Source organism: Cornus florida, unplaced genomic scaffold (assembly GCF_030987335.1).
Source record: "Cornus florida cultivar Cherokee Brave unplaced genomic scaffold, ASM3098733v1 CherokeeBrave_3.0.0_Hap2_Chr02, whole genome shotgun sequence".
Taxonomy (NCBI): domain Eukaryota; kingdom Viridiplantae; phylum Streptophyta; class Magnoliopsida; order Cornales; family Cornaceae; genus Cornus; species Cornus florida.
In genome coordinates this window covers 42475151-42493659 of record NW_026775572.1, presented here as the reverse complement: position 1 = coordinate 42493659, position 18509 = coordinate 42475151, and the positions used below count along the sequence as shown (strand labels likewise).

The 18509-nt window shown below is 34.8% G+C and overlaps 1 protein-coding gene and 1 pseudogene across 1 annotated transcript; both read right to left on the bottom strand.

Moving 5' to 3' along the window:
- Window positions 1-314: 314 nt before the first annotated feature.
- LOC132296128 (MDIS1-interacting receptor like kinase 2-like) lies at window positions 315-1058 on the bottom strand. Its single transcript, XM_059794365.1, has 3 exons — window positions 819-1058; window positions 609-744; window positions 315-514 (listed from the first exon to the last, which is right to left on the bottom strand). Exons 1-3 carry the CDS (start codon window positions 1056-1058, stop codon window positions 315-317), a joined length of 576 nt encoding a protein of 191 aa, XP_059650348.1.
- A 3073-nt stretch (window positions 1059-4131) lies between these two features.
- Window positions 4132-5229, bottom strand: LOC132296127 (MDIS1-interacting receptor like kinase 2-like; annotated as a pseudogene).
- Window positions 5230-18509: the final 13280 nt, after the last annotated feature.

Genomic DNA, 18509 nt, shown 5'->3' with positions numbered 1-18509 from the left:
GACATTTTATTGATATGAAGTGTTTATGTATAGATACGGAGTATGAAAAAAAAACACACACACACACTAAAAGGTACAAAAAACACACACTAAAAGGCACAAAAGATGACAAAAAATGTTGAGCACATATTTTGTTTTATTTAGCAGTATATCAATACTACACTAGGTAATTATCCTTCCACACTGTATAACTGAGTTGGATAGTTCTAAGAATGTGGTGTTAGGGTTGACAATAGCTGAGAGACAATGCACATGGTCGGCCTGGATTGTGGATTGACATTTAAACATGCAATGGCCAGTTTTATAATTGACATCTACACCTCTTTAGCTTCGGTTGAGGGAGCTGAAATGCGCTGGTCCAACACATTTTGTTGCATTATATTCTGATCAATAGATGAAAATGATAACGAGGTGATGACATTGCCTGGATGCTTTCCTTTGATCACTTCCAGTGACAACACTTCAAAGCTATACACATCACACTTTTCAGTTACCTTCATTGTGAAAGCAAGCTCTGTAACGAAAAAGTAAAATATGATGATGTATAGTTGATCTGCAGTACTATATATGTCAAATTAGTTAGAATTAGAACACAAAGCTATGTTTACCAGGTGCTATATATCCATATGTGCTTGCAAGTGTGCTCCAATTCGAGGAGTCTAGCTTTAGAAGCTTAGCACTGCCGAAATCTGAAACATGAGCCTCATACTCGGGGTCTAACAAAATATTGTTGCTTATATGTCCCTGTGAACAATTGGTGGTGAGCAATCATGGTGCATGTAAGACACAGCATGAGCCACCCCCTTAATAATATTCACCCTTTTGGGCCAATCCACATTTTCAGCCTCTTCATCTCTGCTAAGGACCGTGGCCAAGCTACCTCTTTCAAAATACTCATAAACCAAAAAAGAGTGTTGAGCATGTGAACAGAAACCATACAGATTTACAATGTTCCTATGTCGAATTTTTGTCAATACCTCATTCAAAAACCCTTTACCGTCTTCTGTTTCAGACAACGGGTGAAGTTTTTTCACAGCCACTATATTTTTTGATGGCATCTTGCTTTGTAGACAGTTCCATATCCTCCTTGCCCAATGCAATTTGAGGCATCGAAATTGTTGGTGGTTTTTAAGATTTCATCATACATTGCTCTTCCATCAACATTGGAAACTGAAAACAGATTTTTATCATACAGCAAATCGCATTGTTCAATTGGTGCTTTGCCTTTTCTTCTTCCAAACATGATGAGGAGTCCAATGAATGCACCAAGAAGTAAAAGTGCTCCTGTTGATCCTCTCAGTGGTCGCACAAAACAATGCACAAAATAGTGGTTGGTTGGTTGAATTAAATAATGCACAAAATAGTTGGTTGGTTGGTTGGTTGGTTGGAAATTAGTGTCAAGTGGGCACCATAATTTAAATTTATAAACCGCTTAACACCTATACTATGTAGTATGAGTGAGAAGGGATCGTCCCAAGGGATTGAGTTGTCGTACTAGCTTGAGGAATCAAAATTAGGGTTAGTAAGTCGAGTGATCAAAATAGTGGTTGGTTGGTTGAATTAAACTAGATGCAAATTAAACTAAAGTAAGTAATAATGCAATAGAGGGAATAAAAGATAGAGAGAGATCTTGGGGTTTAGAGATCACCACTAAGCATAGCTTTTCTACACCTTTAATGAATGATTAATGAGGGGAAGAACATGTATTGCAATAAAGTATGTGTGTGTGGTTGTTTCAACAAGCATGGATAACAAATTAAGCATATATCGTCTAAACAACATGGTGGATAAAACAACATATCAAATTAAGCCATTAATCCTTTCTTTAAGCTCACAATCCAAACACATCACAAGGTTAAAGATACATGTTACTTGCTTTTCATAAGTATGAAACATCAACAACAAGCATGGATTGTTCTCCCATTTAACAACTACACTACAACTAAGGTAATGGCATGAAATTAAACTAATTAAACTAAGGAAAGGCACAATCCATCAAGCAATGAGTATGAACCATCAAATAAATCACAAGAACATGACATTAAGCACTAAGTCTTGACAATCTCTAAATCTATAGCATCAACACATATAGACATGCATCAATAACACAAGAAATAGAGATAAACATATGAACATCTATTCTAGCATACATAGACATATGGATAGAATGAAATGATCAATTGGAAGTATTAAACCATATAAATCATTGAAGAAACAAGATCTATATATATAAAAGTATCAAGACATGAATCACAATACAAATCCCCTCAAAAATACATAAATTAAGAAGTGAAAAGCATGCTTAGGGCTAACTCTAGCCCCAAGACGATGTCTAGCCACTCATGGATGATGTCCTCCAACCCTCAAGGGCAAGCTCCATGGAAGAAATCCGCTCCTTGGTTGATGAAGAGTCTCCAATAGTGTCTCTAGCCTCCCCCTCTTCTTTGCTTCCTCCCTAAGAGTTCTTTAAGTATAATATAATACAATATGATCCTCTATGTTCTTCTATAATATAAAAAGTAATCCTTATCCTTATATAGGTAGGTGAAATGACACCCAAAATGAGATGGGGTTGTACAACAAATATTCCCCAGTGATTGGATTAAGGACAACTTTTGTGAGCTGGAAATTAAACTTTTTCGCACTGGAGGAAGTTCGATCGATCGAACATGGCTGATATCTATCGAACTGAAGTTGGATCAATCCTCAATGGCGGCGCCTTTTTGGATAAAAACAAATCTGAGATATTTTGAAAATATTTTTGGGAAAAGAACAAAAGTGGTTGGTAGGGTGGTACAACTGGATAAGATCAATCATTTGGATAAGGATAAGAATGGTCGATCGATCGAAGAAGGAAGTTGGATCGATCGAACTTTTGAGATCTTTGAACAGAGACAAACATAGCTCAGATCTATCTTGAAGCGGTAAGATCGATGAAAATTAGATCGATCGAACTTTTCTTGAGATCGATCGAAGTTGCTGAAATTCCACCATTTGCTTTCTTTTGCTCTACTTTGCTCCTTTATTTGATTAATCATAGAATTGCTTCAATTATGCTCTTGTTTGGCTGAATTAGCTTATTTTGGGGATAAGTATCTAAAAATGGAAATAACACGAAATCAATACAAAACAGTAAAATAAAGTAGATAAAGGTTCTAGAATACATAAGCTTAAGGGGTTTAAATACGCACTTTTCAGCGCTCATCAGCTCCCATAAGAGGTAATACAATTATAAAAACTAGCATGGGTTTGTCGCTTTCATTCACAATGTGTTGGCCATCTTCGCAAGGTTTCAATCCTGTAACATTGCCACACAAACCGTTGTTCCCTTGTAATGCCTATATGGTTGCATTTCTAAAGGCATTGTTACTGGGAATGGGACCTCGAAACCTATTGTAGGATATGTCAACATATATCAACCCATGCATTTCTTCAAAAGACTCTGGAAGGAAACCAGAGAGGTTATTGTGGGAGAGATTTAGCTCCTCCAAACTCTGCAAATTATTAATTTGCGAAGATATTTCTCCCACGAGAAAATTATCGCTCAAGTCTAGCTCGGACAGTTGAGCTAACTTATACATCTCTGGTGGAATATTTTGGCTAAAACGGTTGTAGCCCAAGTTCAAGTAATGCAACTGCAAGCAATTTTATAGAATTCCAGGTATTGCACCACTCAATCCGTTTTTGGACAGGTCAAGATACAACAGATTAACAAGTAATCTGAGTTCTCTAGGTATACTACCAGAAAGTTGATTATCTTTCAAATCAAGCACCAGCAAGTCCAACTTCCCTAGTTCCTTTAGAATATCCCCGGCTAATTGATTCAAAGAAAGATCAATTACCTGAAGTCGAGATAAATTTCCCAACTTTGGTGGCATTCGTCCAGTGATACTGTTCCTTGCCGTCTTTAGGTTAGCCAAATTTAGGCACTGTCCCCACCTATAAGACATTTCACCAAAAAAGAAGTTGTTACTAAAATCTATGAATTGAAGATTTGGCCGGATACACACCAAAATCTTTAGACACATCTCCAGTTAGCTGGTTTCCATCCGGGCGCATTCGGGTTAGGCTGGAACAGTTTCTCAAGCTTTTGGTAATAAGACTGGTAAGCTGGTTATTGTTTACCGTGAATTATTTCAGTTTTCCGCCTTGGCAAATCTTTTCAAGCAAATCACCAGAAAAGTGATTCTTATCCATTTCCAGTATAACCAAGTTCTCCAGATTCCCAATTTCTCGTGGAATGGGGCCAGAGAGTTGGTTGTCGTGGAAGAACAAGTTCTCCAAGTTGCTCAGATTACGAAATGAAGCAGGAACAGAACCATTGAGTTGATTTTCACTCAATAGTAGATCATTGAGAGACTTTAACTTCCCTAATTCTTTAGGAAGGGGACCGGAGAGTTGATTTTCATAGAGAGATAGTTGAGTTAGGAAGCTTAGATCACCTAAGGATGCCGGGATTGAGCCAGAAAGATTGTTTGTATAAAGGATCAGACTCTCAAGGGACTTCAGGTTTCCTATCTCTGGGGAAATTGGATGAGAGAGCTGATTTTGGTATAGGTACAACATGGTAAGCTTATTCAATTTCTCGAAAGTGGAAGGGACAGGACCTGTGAGCAAATTTTGACTCAAATCAAGCTCGACAAGATTGATGAGATTTCCCATTTCTGGAGGAATGGAACCAAACAGTTCGTTTTCATAGAGATACAAATAAGCCAAGTTACTTAAACTGCCCAAAGAGGCGGGAATGGGACCGTCAAGATCGTTAAGAGTGCACAAAAAGCTCATAAAGGGACTTTAGCTGGCCTATTTCTATAGGAATTGAACCATTTAGGTGATTCTGGAACAGGTGGATGACTTGAAGATTTGTTAGCAGGCCGATTTGTGGTGGGATTATTCCAGAGAACTGATTGATGGGCAAATCAAGATAGATGAGTTTTGCAAGTTTACCAACTTGAGGTGGGATGCACCGGAAAAACCATTCATGCTGAGATCAATATATGCAAGATTAGCAAGATACGAGAATGGGAAGTCATAGAGAGTACCATTCACACTTGAATTTGTGAGGTTCAGTCTCGTGACACTTCCATCAATATTGCAAGAAACTCCAGACCAAGTGCATGGGATGGCACTTGTTTTTGGAGGGCTTGAAGAACTAGTGGCATTATAATTAGAAGGTAAAATCCATGATGTTAGCAAGAAATATTTTGTTGTTGAAGGTTGGCTTTCCATTTGAGGAGAGCTTTAGCTTCTTGAACAGAAGCAGAAGTTAAGTTGGGTGAAGACAACAACACAACAAACAAGACTAAGGAAACAAATGAGAGGACCTTCTATAAGGTTGAAGACCCCATGGCTTATGGTTGTTGTGTAGCAAATGTTGGTTTAAAGCTCTTATTTATATAGTACATCTTATGCTACAGGTCCCATGCTATATTTTTTTTGGCTATAACTTCAAATCATACCACTGATTTGAATTTACCCAAAAAAAAAAAATGATTTGAAATTTACTTGGCCGTCCATTATGACATTATCTTTTGTCCATAGCCGCCGAGGTCTTAAGTATCACCCTTCTTGCTTTAAAATTGAAAAGCACATTTTGTTTTGATTGTTTTTTGGTTGCGAATTTGTTGACAATAATATTAATTTTAGGCATATATGTAGACTGGTCTTGGTCAGTCTTGTTCATTCTTTGAGCGGGATAATATTGTTTCCTTATTTGCTGTTACTGTTTCGGTGTATTTTGAGCTTAAAGAGTGTGATTGTCTGGGAATTGTGTTTGACTGGGAATTAAGGTGATGCTGATGACCAACTATATAGCAATAGGGTATGCTTATAAGTGTAGACTGGTATTGGTCAAATCAATTAGTGTGGATTGTTTGGGAATTGTGTTTGACTGGGAATTATGTGATAGGTTGATGTTGTACAGTATATATATGTAAGGAATAGGTTATTCTTATTAGTGTAGACTGGTATTGGTGTAAGTCTTGGTAATGCATACAAGCTACAACCAACTCTCAACCACACCATATTATGAAGTCAAATGAATTTCCAATGTCAATGGAAGGTGAAATTTGGTATGCGGATATTCCAATCAACATTTAATTTGAAGCCTTTGATTTCCTCCGAGATTCATAATAGTACTTTGATTTAGAATAGAAGAAATAAGGCAAACATTATTCATATATATCATGTTTAGACATAGTTGTATTATTATATTATTATTAATTTTTTTTTTTTTTTTGCACCTTAAACATAGTTTACTACTACAACTTCCTCTGTTCTGTTCTTCGTTGGAGCCATATACAATAAATAAATAAAATAAATGACAAGGAAAGCTTCTTTGTCTTTAATACTAGGGCAATGTTATTCTAACTTAATAGTCTTCATCGAATAATTTGTCACCATTAAATACAATAAAATAAATTATTAAGGATCATTACAGTGGTTCACTTTGAAACGTAGAAAGTTACAAATGGTTCGATTAAACCATTGAACCTAACCATTCCCTTTGAAAATAATTTTCCTTGATGTTATGGCAATCGCGGTGTAACATACTTGGACAAAGTCAATGTAAACTAATCAATACGGGTCACATATCGGACTTGAAAAAAGATAGCGTATCGACCGATATGTCGCGTATCGGAAGCTACAACTAACTATGAATCACAACATATGTCAAATGAATTCCAAATGCCAATAGAAAGTGAAATTTAGTATACGGATATTCAAATCAATATTTAATTTGAAGCCTTTGATTTCCTCCAAGATTTATAGTAGTATTTTGATTCAAAATAGCAGAATTAAGCCATACATTATTCATATATATCATGCTTAAATATAATTGTAATTTTTTTTTTTTTTTGCACCTTAAACAGAGTATTACCACTACGACTTCCTCTGTTCAGTTCTCCGTTGGAGCCAAATACAAAAACAAATTAAAATGACGAGGAAAGCTTCTTTGACCTCTTCTTCTGTCATTAATTTAGGCATCTAGACTTGGGCCTTGGTCTTTAATATTTAGACAATGCTATTCTAACTTAACAGTGAAGCTAAATTGGTTGACCCGATTATTTGTCACCATTAAATATTGTTATGAAAAAAAGGATCGAATAGGAGTTTATGAGAACAAGAGAAAAAATAATGACAAGAAAAAAAATAGGCACACACACAAACGAGACAAGAATTTACATGGTTTGGCTATGCCTACATCTACGGGGAGAAAACATAACAAAATTTCACTATGAAAATAAAGAGATGCAAGGCAAAGTGGCTCACACCCAAAACCCAATTACACCCAAACTCTCTCACCCACTAACTGATATTACAAATTCACTCAATTGATTTGGGATGCTTCAACACCATCGAGGGCAAGGCTATTTATAGCCAAAATGGGACACCAAAATGAGGCTACTTGGTGACCCTCAAAAGACTTGCTGGGCACACATTTTTGGAGGCCAAGAATAAAGCTTGATGAACACTTCTTTTGCCAAGACCCAAACGTAGATTTCTGCTAATTGTAGAAGACCCTGTAGAAGCTCCACCTGTTACTGTATTCCCTTGGAGAAGATATAAATTTTTCACCTTAGTGCCCTGTAGCACCACAAAAGAATCCATCACGACCATCATTGCTCCACTTTCTGTTACAACCTTGTAATCTTTGGAGTCTAGCACAACTATTGAAATAAGATTCATCTTCAGATCCAGTACATGTCACACATCTGACAATGTTCTTACCAACCCATTGTGCGTCTTGATCTTGACTATTCCAATTCCCAAAATTTTGAAAGCTTTCCTGTCCCCCGTCAAAATCAAACCACCTTTCACTTCTTTATAGGAAGAGAAAGAATCCCTACTGGGACATATATGAACAGAACAACCATAATCAAGAATCCAACTGTCATTAAATGACATACTGAACACAAGGTTGTCACGGGAACATAATCGTCATTTTCCGAATCACTCGTTGTAGCAGTTGCCACAGAAGCTGCTTCTTGAACCTTCTCTTTGCCATTCCTATTCTTTACCTTTAGTTTGGGACAGTGCTTGATGATGTGCCCTATCTCGTGACAGTAGTAACATTCCACATTTTTATGAGATCTATATTTGCCCCTACTACCAGAACCCTTTGCCTCACTTTTGCCTCTTGCAAATAGACCCTCGGCCTGTTCATCTTCAATATTCCCAGACACCTTTTTTCTCAACTCCTGAGAGTTCAATGAGGATTTAATATCCTCCATACTAATAGTGTCTTTTCCATAGAGCAATGTGGTAACAAAATGCTCATAGGAAGGAGGCAAAGAACACAACAAAATAAGGGCTTGATCCTCGTCATCAATTTCAATATCAGTATTTTTCAAATCCATAATAATAGAATTGAAATTATCAATATGCTTCTTAAGAGGCATACCTTCCTTCATACGAAGGGTGTAGAGTCTTTGTTTCAGGTAAAGTCTGTTGGTGAGAGATTTCGTCATATACAAACTCTTCAATTTCAGCCACAACTTTGCCGCCGTGTCTTCATCAATAACTTCACGCAGCACCTCATCAGCTAGATTGAGAATAATTGCACTACGTGCCTTTTCATCGACCTCATCCTTGTCTTCATCGGACATAGTTGTTGGCAACTTGTCCTTCCCGAACAACACCTTCTTTAGACCTTGCTGAGTCAGTAGGGCTGCATCTTAATGCGCCAAAGACTGAAGCTAATTTTGCCATCAAATTTCTCAATCTCGTATCTGGTCGACATCTCAAAAAACTCCCCAAAAAATTACTCGGTGAATAGTACCGTATTTTTGAATAGTACCCAGATAGTATCTGTGAACAGTACCATATATGTGAACAATATCTGTACACAATACACGAACCCGAGCTCTGATACTAGTTTGTTATGAAAAAAAGGATCGAATAAGAGTTTTTGAGAACAAGAGAAAAAATAATGACAAGAAAAAAAATAGGCACACACACAAACGAGATAAGAATTTACGTGATTCGGCTATGCCTACATCCACGGGGAGAAAACAGAACAATATTTCACTATAAAAATAAAGAGATACAAAGCAAAGTGGCTCACACCCAAAACCCAATTACATCCAAACTCTCTCACCCACTAACTGATATTACAAACTCACTCAATTGATTTGGGATGCTTCAACACCATGAAGGGCAAGGCTATTTATAGCCAAAATGGGACACCAAAATGAGGCTACTTGGTGACCACCCAAAAGACTTGCTAGACACACATTCTTGGAGGCCAAGAATAAAGCTTGATGAACACATATACTTGGAGGCCAAGAAGATGATGTCATGAGTGATGCAAGCCTCAAATTGAGCCACATGTTCAACAAATATAATAAAATAAATTATTAAAGATTATTAGAGTGGTCCACTTTAAAGCATAGAAAGTTACAAATGGTTCGATGACCCATTGGACTTGACTATTTTCTTTGAAAATAATTCTCCATGATGCTATGGCGTGTAGACTTGTATTGAAAACAATTTAAGCACGGAGATTGCGTTTTATGGGCAGCTAAAGAAGACTGGCAGTTGTGTTATTTTGTGTATAAATATGTATGAAATGTGAGATGAGAAAGAAGAAAGCATACGAAAAACAAATTAGAATGATAAGCAAATCTTCTCCAAGCTCTTCTTCTATCTTATGCTGCGCATTCTTGTTCATGATTTGGACTATCATGTTTTCACCTGCAATGTGCGCGAGAAACTACAGTTTAAAAGGTGTGCAATAACACCCTTCATATTCAAATCGCAACCGTGTAATATGAAAAGTGAACAAACAAGGGATTATTGTCAATTAAATAAAGTGAGATTAGTAAAAATACAAAAATACCTCTCGATCAATATTCTCTTTACAAAAATAATAAAAGATAAGTAGAAGTTGAAATTACTTAAAAAGGCTCATACAAAATTAGAGAGTAAATTCAAATGAAATATAATGTAAAAAATTATTAAATAATCAAAAAATTATAATGTAAAATATATATATATATATATATATATATCTTTAAATTAAATAAATAATATTAATTATTATTTTTATCTAAAAAATTGAATGAAACATGATGTGAAATAACATGTACATATATATATGTGTGTGTGTATATATATAAAGTCAAGTGTCAAATCATATTCCTACGAATACTTATTGAATAGTAATATAAATAAATAAATAAATATTATATATTTTTCGTATGGAATAAACTATTTTCTTTTATACAGATGATAAACCCTTAATGCTTTATCATAGATTTATTCTTAAAAGAGTATATAATAGGTATAGACATTTACGTGTATATAAATTTGTCTTATTGATATTTAATTTTATTAATTTTTTTGATAAATTAATATTTAATTATTTGATCACGTGAATATGAGAAAATAAATTACTAACATAATATGTAAATCACTTTTATGTTATACAAAATATTATTATTTATATAAAAAAATATTATTGTATATATACACATAACACAACATCTCACACATGGACATGCAGAGAGCCACTAATTCATACTAAAATATAAGTATAATTTTTTAAGAAAGATAAATTTAATTTATTTCTTATTTATTATTAGTATTAAAGAAATAGAATTTATATACGTGGGAGAGAACCATTAGAAAGGGACAAAGAATGAGAAGAAAAAATATATATACAAACAGAAATTATGGAGAGAAAAAATATATAGAAATAGAGTATGTATAGAGAGAAAAATAATGAAATTAGACTATTATATATAAAAATGAGGGGGAAATGAATGAGGGACAGTTTAGGAAGTCCAAAAGGGTGACGTTGGTATTAAAGAATATTTTTTTGTCACACAACCCGTACATGTCACTTTTTGGGATTAGAAATCCTTATTTGCTTATTTTTCATACTATAATGATGTGATTTAAACATGGGGAATGTTATTCGTACACTTTTCAAACTAAAGGGTGGTTTTATGCACTTCACCCCTTATTTTTTTTTTTTTTAATCTTTTTTGTTTACTTTTCATGAGTCATGACTCTACTCTTGGAAATTTTTTACTATTGAACTAGATCACGCTTTGAAAGAGAGTAGACTCAAAGTAAGAATGTAGTATAACTGAGGAGGGTAAGAAAACATTTACTAAGGTGGTCTAAAAAAATTCACTTTTTTTTTTTTTTTTTTTGAGTTAAACTACATCCTTTGATTAAGAGGGTTAAATATTATCACATCAACACAATCATATATGGAAATAATAATCATACATATTAACATAAATCACAATATATTACATGGTTTACCCAACTTTAGGGTTATGTCCATAGAGAAAGAGATTTCACTATTATGTGTCAAGGAAGAATATACAACCAAATGTCAAAATCCCACACTCACTCATCATCTCTTTTGAGTACATATGTACACTTAGGAACATGATCAGGCAACTGCCTAAGGCCCCAACCAGAAAGGCCCCCTAAAATTATTGCTTTCTTATATTAATGTTAAAATTTCTAAAATTTTTATTTCCTTTTATCATTAGACTTCAACTAACTAATAGCAAGGCCCCTAATGCTCCGTTTTGTTAGAGGGAATAAAATTGGATGAAAGGGAAAAAAGAAGAGGTGAATAAGATATCCCTAAAGAAAAGATTATGTCATTCCCTCTGTTTGTTTGATTGGATGGAAGATAAGAGAATAAGAAAATACCTTATTTTATTTGTTATGGAGCAGAAATGAAAGTGTGTTAATTATAAGGAAGGGTTTATAATTTAAAAACTTCTATAATAGCCATTTTTTTCCCCTTCACGTGTCCATATTTGGAGGGATAAAATTTTGTGAAAAATGAAGGATGGCTCATTCATCCTCTTTTCTCTTCTCTCATCCCTACCAAACGAATGAAATTTGTTTCTTTTTTCCTATCTTCCCTCCACCCCTCTTCCTTCCTTCCTACCTACCAAATAGAGCATTAATTTTTTATTTTCCGGAAGTTAGTCCCCAAAATCATTACTTGACTTTCTAAATTTTCTATTTCATTTTATTATAAGACTCCAATTATCCGATACCCATTAAAATTTTTACTTTTTTTTCAGAAGTTATTCCCCTAAAAAAAAAAATTAGAGATTCAATTTAATTTATTTTCAGAAGTGTTACCCATTAGATTCATGACAAAACAACTTTAACACTAGAAACGGTTCAGGGTGGTTGAACCGGTTCAAGTTGGCCAGACTTAAAAAACTCCCAAAAGCCTCTACAAATGAACCTGTTCCAAAATTCTTGAACTAGTTCAAGTTAGGCAGAATGTAAAAACTTCCTAAAAACTTGTGTTTCAAACTTCCAAAACTTCCTAAGTATTCACACACACTTATATACCTTTCTAAGCCATTGTTCTCATCATCCCGGTGTGTATTAAAGCATGAACACTTGAATTTCTTCAAATCCGCTTCCAATCTTTAATCTTGAAATTCTGAACCACAATTTTACAACTCGATTGGACTTGTTTTGGCAACGAAATTAGTTAATTACAAAATATATATCTCACAATCTCCCCCTTGATAATTTCTTGACAAAACCTTAAAAACAATATATAATCTGTGATGTTTTGAATTTTTACAAACCTGCATGTGTCAATTTGACCCAAAAGTTGATCCGATAACGGATCCGGAATATGGAAGCGAAAACAAAGAAAACTAGGTCTCTAGGGATATATGCTGTTGGTTTCCTTGATGGAGTCGCCACAACCAACAAAGCTTGAAGAGTTGTGAATTTAGGAGGTGGCCAAGTTTTACATTTATAAAAAGCCACTACTACCTTTCTCTATATATAATATAGATAGGGCGAGTAGGGATCGTCCCAAGGGATTTGATGGTGTATCGAATTGTGAAACTATGGTAATTAGGGTTAGTAGGTCGAGTGATCACACAATTGATTGATTGGTTGATTAAGCTAAATTGAATTCAACTAAATAAAATAATATGAAGTAAACAAGAGAGAGAGAGGTCTTGGGGTGTAGAGATCACCACCAAGCAATACTTTTCTATACTACTAACAAGTGATCAATTGAGGGTAATGGATGTGTTGCAATATGATAAGGGTGTGTGTGCATTAGATTGATTCAATTGGCAAGGATGACAAATCAAGCAAGTATTGTCTAAACATCATGTGAAGAGCACAATATATCTAAACAATAGAGCATATATTGTCTAGACAACATGGGGATAGCACAATAGATCAAAACAAGTCATTAATCCTTCATTAAGCTCACAATCCACATACAACACAATATTAGAGGAATATGCCATTTGGACTCACAAGCATGGAACATCAAACATCAAGAGTAGATTGTCCTCCCATCTAACATTACACTACCACTACACTAAATCTACACTACTAGCATGAAAATAAAGCTACCTAGACTAGGGGAGAGGCACAAACCATCAAGAATAGGCATAAACCATCAAATGAACCAAAATAACATTCATTAAGCATATCATCTTGATAATCTCTAGATCTATAGCATCAATACACATAGACATGCATCAAAAACACTAAATCTAGAGATAAGCACATGAATATCCTACTCTAGCATACATAGACATATGGATAGAATAGAATAGTCAATTGGAAGCATTAAATCATACAAACCATGAAATAATCAAGATTTATATATACATGAATATCAAGATGTATCATACAACACTAATCCCTCAATAATACACAAGATTAGAGTATAGAAAGCATGCTTGAGGCTAACTCTAGCCCCAAGAGGATGTCTAGCCACTCATGGTAGTGATGATCCAACCCTCAAGGGCTAACTCCATGGCTGCTCCTTGTTGGTGAAGATCTCCTCCAATGGTTGCTCTAGCTTCCTCCCTTCTTCCTCTCCAAGAATAGCCTCCAAGATGATTTTCAATGTGTGACAAGAGACTCTAGAGACTCCCCCAAAAAGTGTATCATATTCCTTATATAAGTAGGTCAAATACACCCCATGATGAGCTGTGGTCGTGTAAGGCATATTCTCCAATGATTGGATGAAGGATGGAATAAATAAGCTGGACTTTAACTTTTTCTCGCTGGAGGAAGTTCGATCGATCGAACCTTAACTTGGATCGATCGAAAATGGGTTCGATCGATCGAACTGCATCTTGGATCGATCGAAGTGGTCTGACTCCTCCGAATAAGGACAAGGCTGAGATATTTCGAAGATATTTATGGGGAAAAAGACAAAAGTGGTTGGTAGGCGTACAGCTGTGGATAAGATCAATCATTTGAATAGGACAAAATAGGGTTTGATCGATCGAAGGTGATGTTGGATCGATCGAACTTAGAATTTCAGCAAAGGCCAAGGTTGGATCTATCGAGAAGTATTATGATCGATCATAGATGTTTGATCGATCGAACTCTAAGTTGGATCGATCAAACTTTTCAGCTGCACAACTTGATTCCTTTTTGCTCCTTTCTTTCTCCACTTTGCTCCCTCCTTTGGTTTATCTCAAGATTGCTTCAATTAAGCTCTTATTTGGCTGAGTTAGCTCAATTTTGGGATTAGTGCCTGAAAATATAAATAACACGTAATAAGTCTAAAACGGCAAAGTAAGATAGATAAAGGTACTAGAATGCTTAAGCTTAACGGGTTTAAATGCGCACTTTTCAATGCTCATCAATATACAACATCCTAAGGACGTTAGGGTGACTTTCCATGAAGTCACTAAGCTAAAAGAAAACAATTGCGGAAGTGACGTTTTAAAAAAAAGGACAAGTTTAGCCCTGGGGCAAAATGGTCATTTCCAAAAAGATTCAAATATAATCGAACACACCGTTGGATAGAAAGTGAAAATCAACAAATTTAGACTCAAAAATCACTTAATTCGAAGTCCAAACGAAGGAGAAAAATCAAACCAAAGAATGGACGTCGTTACTGCCGAAGGGGTAGCCAAGGCCGCCCCTATGCGCGCGCACTGTGCACTCGGCACTGTGTGTTGACAGCAATGAACAGTAAAATGCTAGAAAAGTTTAAAACAGTGTGTTGTTTCAGCCTCGAAATGATCTTTTTTGGAAAAATATGAAGAAGAAACCACCTTTAAAATAATTTTTCCTAACTGATCATATTGAAAGAAAATTTTATTTTTGATATGAAATCCCCAAAATGCCCTTTTGATCAATTTTGACAAAAAAAATCCAAAAATACAAGTTTGTTTTAAGTGTTCAAATGACCAAGTGTGAGGTTGTGTGCTAAAATAATTGTGCACACAAACATAATAAGTGTTTTAAAGCGTACGGTAACAGTCGGTGACCCCCAAATATGCCCGATGCAAAATCTGACCTACTAAACCTAAAAAATGCAAGAAAATAGGCTTTAATTAGAAAACTTGAAGCATACAACATCTATATCATGCAACCGTGATATTTTGTACAAAGTGAGCATTCTGGTAAACATAATATACATAATTAAATGCGCTACAATGGTCTACGACCTCAAAATACTCCCAATACAAAATTTGACATATCCAAACCTCAAAGAATGAAAATTGACGTTTTAAAGCAATAATTGAACTCAATCACCATAGATGCATTCAAAAGACCGTTTGGCCCTTGACCACACGTCACATATATTAAAAGAGCACTAAGGAGTGTGCTAAAGCACACTTTACACCACCTAAACTAAAAATGATATGTTAAAACCTCGCATTTTTCTATTTTTCTCATATTTAAGCATAAAGTCAAATATCGTAAAAGTAAAGCATGAGGTTTTTGGTCCTTGGCCTCATCACATACAAGTCAAATAGGTCTCAAATGATGCAATTAAGTACTTAATACATATCCCAAGTAGAAATTACAAGTTTTGACATTTTTAACCAAAATAAAGTGAAATCATGCTAACAAGTGCATGTGATGGAATACGCCAAACTCATCAAGTCACAAAGCAAGTTTAAGGATGTTGTGCATCCCTAAAACATGGTTCTTTACTTGAAAAATGTCCCAAACAACGAGGGTGAGTAAATAAGTTACTCGTAGGAAATGAACATACGTATAAACTAAAGTTTTACAAGCTTTTACAAGTTATTATAAATCAATCCATGTGGGTCATACCATGCACTATCTATATTCAAAGTGAGACTATAGGATCATCCTAAACTACATTGGAACATTTTCAACATAAGCCAAAATAATTATGCAGCTTAAACAATATTGAAACATCCAATACAAGGCATCAAAGTATAAATTCTAAAAGTAATGAACTTGGAATTTAAAATGCGAAATCAACCAAACGGATACTTGGACGTCAAGCCGGAATAGAACCGAGCACAAAAGGCCACTTTTGGGTTACTAGCTCGTGGGTACCTTCCCCTAAGTGCGCACTAAAAAGTAGAGGGCTCTCAAATCCCCCGTACTAGAGCCGAGCCCTAGCCAAAGTCAATCTTACGACATTCCCAAGTTTCCAAAATCAACAAATTGTGCAATAACATATATACTCATATGCAACTGCTCTTAACCAAGCACCATGCACAATTAAGCTTTGAAAATACACAAGACATGTTCTAGGTCCTCAACTACCATGGCATGTAATATAATAAGCCTTGAACAACATCAAAGACATAATTAAACCATAAAATAATTAAATAGAAATTAATTAAACAATATTAAATAATTCCTTTAAATTACAAAATAGCCTCAAATGACATGAAATTAATATATACCAAGAACCTTACCATGATTATCACATAAATCAAAATAAAAGTCTAATTAAGCCACTAAATCAATCAATTAATTTATTTAATTAAAATCTCTAGATTTCAAAAGTCATCCAAAAATTTGAAAACTAATATATGACGAACAATAAGTGATGGGCTAATTTAATATCATATTTTTAGTCTAATATAAGCATATTACAACCATGAAATTAAATCATAATTTATTTAAAATTAAACCCATTCCTAGATCTAAACTATAAACATGTATACAAGTTATATAAATCTCAAAAACATGTAATACACTAAGATTATAAACATGAAACACCCCCTACCTCACGTTGAGATGAAAATCTCAAATCACACCAAAATCAAACTACTCCGAATACGATAAAATTTCGGGGTTATGATGGGGACAACGAGGAGAGCAAGAAATCCTCTTGTGACAACACTTAAATCCAACCTTGAACCAACACCCCAAAACTCAAAGTGCTCCAAATCAAAATCAGGACGAATAGGAATCACTGCGTCATCGAGGCCATCAAAAAAGTCTTCATCGGTAAGAGGAGAATCATAGAGGAAGAAGATGAAAAGAGGATAGAGAGAAAGGCAGCCCCAAGTTCCCTCTAATGGTGGCTGGCTGCTGTCTTAGGAAAGGGCAAATGCAAAAAAGACTTTCTCTCTCCTCCACCTACCTAAAATAGGTCAAAAAGGTGTCCCAAATAGTCTGAACGGGTTCCGCCCAGGTCCAAAAAGTGAAAACTGTCAAGACGCACTCAAATGAAGAAAGTCCATGAAAAAAAAAGTTTCTAAATGGAATTCTTAGATCAACGGAAGAAACAGGGTCAAAAACTGAGTCCCGAGCGAAAAGATATACCTCATACAGGATTGACGACGAACAGGAAAAGAAATTCCAAAATAAATGAAATAAAAACCTAAAAAATTATCCAGGAGTGCCAAAGTCAATAAAAAGTGAAAAGAATCCCCTCATGAAGATTTGAGTCCAAACGAGAAAGTTTTCTAAAAACTTTTCATAATTACACAAAGACCCCTCCACTAGATAACTCAAAAAGTGAATTGCCCAAAAAGCCCAAAATGAAATGACATTCAAAAGATACATTTATAAATACTCTAAATACAAAATATCATCAAAAGATAATTACAAAAAATACCCTAAGTATAGAAAATAATTTTCAAGAATTTTTGCATTTACGCCCTTACGGGTAAAAGTAAACATCTAGTATGCTTTTCTACAAAAGTAAAAATGTGCAAGACATGAAAATCAAGTATAATGGATGCATGCAAGGCTGGAATAAAATCTGAGCACGACCCAATAGGTTACGCAAAATGAAAGGATAGTGAGAAAAATAACGGAAAAAAAAACTCAGAAACAGTTAGGAAGGAAAATGATCAGGTCATTACATAATCTACCCAGGTAGAAAAATTAAATTACAATGATAGTAAAAAATAAATAAAAGCATAACAATTCTTGAACCACATGAAGCTTCAACACTTGTAGCGTCTCTAACCTGTAACCTGCACATCAGCTTAAACAAAACAACATGTGAAGCTTAATCAAGAAAGATAAACAAAAGCATAAAATAGCAATGAAAGTTAATAATGCCCAAAAGTCAATGCATAGCAAATGCAATGATTGTGTTCTCCCCCTCAATGCAAAAGTATCTCTTCCCCTGAATGATATCAATTTCAATTCTCCCCCATTTTTGTCAGAAATTGACAAAGGTTTAAAAGAAGAAAAATCCTAAAAGAAGGAAGTAACCAACCATATAAAACTTGCAAATTGAATCCAATGAGAATATAGACTTTACAAGACTATATGAACAACACAAA